The sequence below is a fragment of the Corylus avellana genome, chromosome ca9 (assembly GCF_901000735.1).
Source record: "Corylus avellana chromosome ca9, CavTom2PMs-1.0".
In the NCBI taxonomy this organism is placed as follows: Eukaryota; Viridiplantae; Streptophyta; class Magnoliopsida; order Fagales; family Betulaceae; genus Corylus; species Corylus avellana.
The window spans coordinates 4,677,691-4,682,127 of NC_081549.1; the positions used below are offsets into that span (position 1 = coordinate 4,677,691).

The window sequence follows — 4,437 nt, forward strand, 5'->3', positions numbered from 1 at the left end:
TTTGAACTCTAATGAACCAACCCCTTGATGTGAAGCATAACATAAACGTCCTAATAAAAACATGATATTTTAAAGTTGTGTTGATCTACCATAAGGTGTACGTTAGTATATATATTAAAACTAAATTATAAGATTCGAAGCAACGATTATGTGGTTTACATTCAGTTCCTATTTTTACAGACTTGGTAAAATTGAATGACTATCTATAAACACTATTTTTACATGACTTGTTGATATTAAATATAACTTTAGAGCATTTTTATTGAGATCTTTAAATTTGAAAAAACTCACAAAAAGAGTCATTTAACAAGCTCTCTACTCTATTTCAAATTTAACTTTAGTACAAGACTCTCCAAAAACCAAGTGTCAAAAAGTGAAAGTTTTTTAGTTTTTTAATCTTCTATATTCATTTTCCTTCTCTCTCTCATCTACCAAGAATAATAATAAAATAACAAATAAGAAAATAAGAAAATAATAATACTTAATTAAAGTAGAGGCCGATATAGAGAGTTTGATATTTAGTTAATTTATTACCCCCAAAAAAAAACGAAGAAGATATTTGGTTAATTTTAAAAGTGACTATTCAAATTTTAAAAATGTGATTTTTTCTCTTCAAATTTAACTTTTATTTGAAGAGCTCAATATAAATGATCTTAGTTTCAATGTTCGTTATAAGTCCATATATATTATAAATTATAGGGATTTAGTTACAAATGTACCAATTTTGCATTTATTCCTAACATATAATTATACATATATAATAATCTTTTTATTCCATTTTTTGAACAATTTTTTGAAGTTCTTAGTTCTTACAATTAAACCGATGTCATGTCAAAAAAAATTAAACCGATGTCGTTTTACGCTTAAACCATTTTTTAAACCATTTCTTAGTCAAAACTACGTCGTTTTGAACTTCAATATATTCTATCTCTTTTAGTTTCAGACTTTCAGTCTTTCAGCTAACCCTAAACCTAAGGTATTCTGCCGTCTCTCGTCTCTCTCCCTCGTCTCTCTCTCGCTCATTCTCACCTCTCTTTGAAACAGGTAGTCGTGAGCTCTCTGTCTCTCTTGTTTTCTCGCTGCAAGCCAAGCCAAGTAAGCTAGTAACTTGATTTTGATTTTGATTTTGGTCTCTCTTGTCTTCATCTCACGATTCTCACCTCGTCTCTGTCTCTGTATATTTATTTGGTTGATTTGGGTTGGGTTGGATTTTGGGGAGTGCGAATCTCATTCTATGTCTCTGTTTCAGGTTTAGTCGTGACCTCATATCATCTCTGCCTCTCTTGTTTTCTTGCTGCAAGCCAATTAAGGTAATTTACATTTGATTTTGGTTTATATGGCTGTTGATTGTTGGGTGAATAATACAAATATTCATAATTCTTATATACCGGCCCGTTTTGCCCAATGCGATATAAATAGAAAAGCCCTCCCACTGCCTCATTCGGCAAACGAAAACCTTAAAACCCAGTCATGGCGTGCACAATCGATTTCCGCTGCCTCGACGAGGGCTTCGGTGGCAAGACCTACAAGCGGAAGCGAGAGGAATCCCAGAATCTGATCAATGAAGACCCGGCTCCCATGGAGGTGGAAGAGGAGGCGGATACTTGTCCACCTGCGGCGAAGAGATGGGCGGTTGCGTCGGCGGAGAACCCGGACAAGCCGAGCTATAACGGGGTGATATCCGGGAAAGTCTCCGGCCGGAAGTGGAAGCAGGCGAGGAAGCAGAGAGCGTCGGCATCGAAGGTGAGCCTGAAGGGCACGAACTTCGAGGAAAGGGACAAGCAGAAGGAGATAAAGAAGGCGTACAAGGCGAGAATAACGGAGCTGAAGGAGGCGATAAGACAGAACAAGGTGGACAAGCGGAAGAAGAGGGAGGAGAGGGAGAAGAAGAAGAAGGAGAACATTCTGAGGTCTGGGACCAAACTCCAGAAGATCACCAATCCCAAGACATTGAAGAAGATCGCCAAGTCCAAGCAGAGGAAGCTCCTCAAGGTTGTTCCCGACGATATGCTCAACAAGAGCAAGAGCAAGAACCAGTAATCACTTTTATTAAGCTTAATTATGATTTTGCTTGAAAATCTTGCATTTGCTTCAAATATGATTCTATGTTGTTTCTACAACCGATATCTTTCTAGCTCTTCTCTTGTGATCAACGAAGGACTCAACCAAATATTATGCTAATACGGAGATGAAAGGCTCAATCTTTATATGCAAATCTGGGAAGGAATCAAAAACAAAATGAACACTGAATATTCAATTCATAATTAGAAGCCAATATGGGAAAAATCACTGTAATAAATGAATTTAAGAAGGAAGAAGACGCACTGTCAAATGTCAAATGTCGTGGAGAAGAAAAAAAAAACTCCACGATATGGCAGAAAATAGCTATTCTTCAATGATCGTTGCTTTTCTTACATTGCGTTGTCTTATGTGTTGTCTTATGTGCCTTGAAGTGTTTTTCCTTGTAATGTTATTGACAATCCCAACGAGTGTGATTTGATCGTTTTTGCAATTTTACTTTTTAGGGCTGCTCTTTTGAAGTGGCTCTTGTTGAATCCTTTTGCATATGTTCTCATCATCTTTATTAATTTAAGTTTTTAGTCGTGATTAAAGTTTAGAAGAATGCTTTGTCAGCAATGCTTGAAATTCTCTGTTAACATCTTAGAGGTACCTTTGAAGCTTGAAATGCCTGGCGATTTGATGACCGATATACATACATTTTGGATGACAAATTACTTCGTTCTGTGATTTCTTTTAGATGATGATCAATATGCAGGGATTTCTCTTCTAAAATGTCTTATTAGAGGTGTTTTATTTGGATTTTTCATTTTGTTAGCATGATGTTGGCAATACTTCCTGTCTACAATTTTTTTGCTAGGAGTTGCACACACTAGGACCTTTTTTATTGTCCTGCGTCGGTGTTTCAATTATATCAATTGGATTTTATGCCAGGATTTTATTTTTTGCACACACTAGGATTTTTGCAAGAAGTTTTATTCCAATTAGGTTTTTACAAGCCTTTTAGTAGTTATGTTTCAATTATATCATCAATGTATAGAGGCAGAGATGCACATATGCAGTCTTTTTTTTTAAAAAAAAATATTTTCATTTTTGTTCAAACAAGGATAAAAATCACTTACTAATTTAAATAGATTGGGAATTAGTGAAAAATCATGTTCCTTGGTTTGTATGGAAGGCGGAAAACTTGTTGAAAATATGAGATTGGAGGTGGTAACGTGAGTGTGGTGAATCTCAATATTTCTATCAAGGTTTTTAAGATTTTAGACATGTAGACTCATTTTATCAAGGTTTCGTTCGTTTACCATTCATATTATAGTTCCCTGAAAAATAGAATACTGCTTCATTACTCTTCACGCATTGTAGGAGCTACTAGTTCGATTTTCTAGTTCTACTTTGAGGTAGCAAGCTTTTCTATTTGTAATATTTTTGTTTGTTTGCTTTAAGAATGTATATTTAAAGTTCTACAAGTGTCGATTTTTTTTTTTTTTTTTTTTTTCATTTAAAATAGCGATCCATAACTTTCTTGGTTGCAGTTTTTAACCCTGGAAAATTGATCCAGTGAAAGTTGTTTTCAGCTATTGTGTCTCTAAATTGTGCTGATGCTTTTTATTGTGTTATTAGACATTCAATTTTCCTGTCTAGCTTGATTTTTTGTTTTTTTATTCAATTGTTGGTTTTGATGAGGCGCGTTAGTGATCAATAAATTTGGTTAAAATGCTTTCTGGAATTTCTTAGGGTTTTTGTGAGTCCTAATAACTGAACCCATGGTTGAACCTGGCTCTTGTGGCTCATATCAAATATGCCTTTAAATATCAAAGACTTGTAATAACATGGATTTGAAGTATATTAACTGTGGTTGATTAGGATCCTCTCTTAGCATCTTGAGTCTCTGGTTCCTAAACTGCTCCTGTCTGTAAATGATATGTTGTTCTTGACGTTGTAAATAGAAAAGTCCTGCTGACATGGTAATTGCTTCTGTATTGTGATGCAATACCCAGTACTGTGGAAGTTTTTGCTTGGGTCTGTGACTTAAGGATCCTCATTATTTCAAATGAAGTTGATAGTATTAATTTCATAGTCAGGATTTAAAGTTGATGCATCTAATAGTATACATGATTATACATTATTTAAATTTTTTAAAAGACGTGTTAACATTGACGTGATGTATACCATTAGATGCATTAATTTTAAAATCTTGATAATCAAATCCATTTCATTAGAAATGGAGAGATTCTATTCCGGGTTTATGGATTTATGTGGACTTCTAATTTAATGCTGGAAGTACAAGTAGAAAACATTCTAGTTTGCCTTAATTTTGTTTCCTGGACAGAAACTCTTAAAGCTAAATTGAGAAGCTGGTGCCATTGGCTACTAGCTGAGAATTGGTTGCACCCCAGAGCATATTGATTTATGGTG

The 4,437-nt window shown here is 34.7% G+C and overlaps 1 protein-coding gene across 3 annotated transcripts; it reads left to right on the forward strand.

Moving 5' to 3' along the window:
- The first annotated feature begins 942 nt into the window (after window positions 1-942).
- Window positions 943-2,153, forward strand: LOC132192186 (protein PXR1-like). Of its 3 annotated transcripts, XM_059607445.1 has the most exons (4): window positions 943-976; window positions 1,045-1,095; window positions 1,250-1,310; window positions 1,420-2,153. In XM_059607445.1, the coding sequence occupies exon 4, from the start codon at window positions 1,471-1,473 to the stop codon at window positions 2,038-2,040; it is 570 nt and encodes a 189-aa protein (XP_059463428.1). In that variant the 5' UTR covers window positions 943-976; window positions 1,045-1,095; window positions 1,250-1,310; window positions 1,420-1,470; the 3' UTR covers window positions 2,041-2,153. The 3 variants fall into 3 exon arrangements, with proteins under 3 accessions (XP_059463428.1, XP_059463427.1, XP_059463429.1); XM_059607444.1 differs by having other exon boundaries at window positions 951-1,095; XM_059607446.1 differs by having other exon boundaries at window positions 951-1,095; window positions 1,425-2,153.
- Window positions 2,154-4,437: the final 2,284 nt, after the last annotated feature.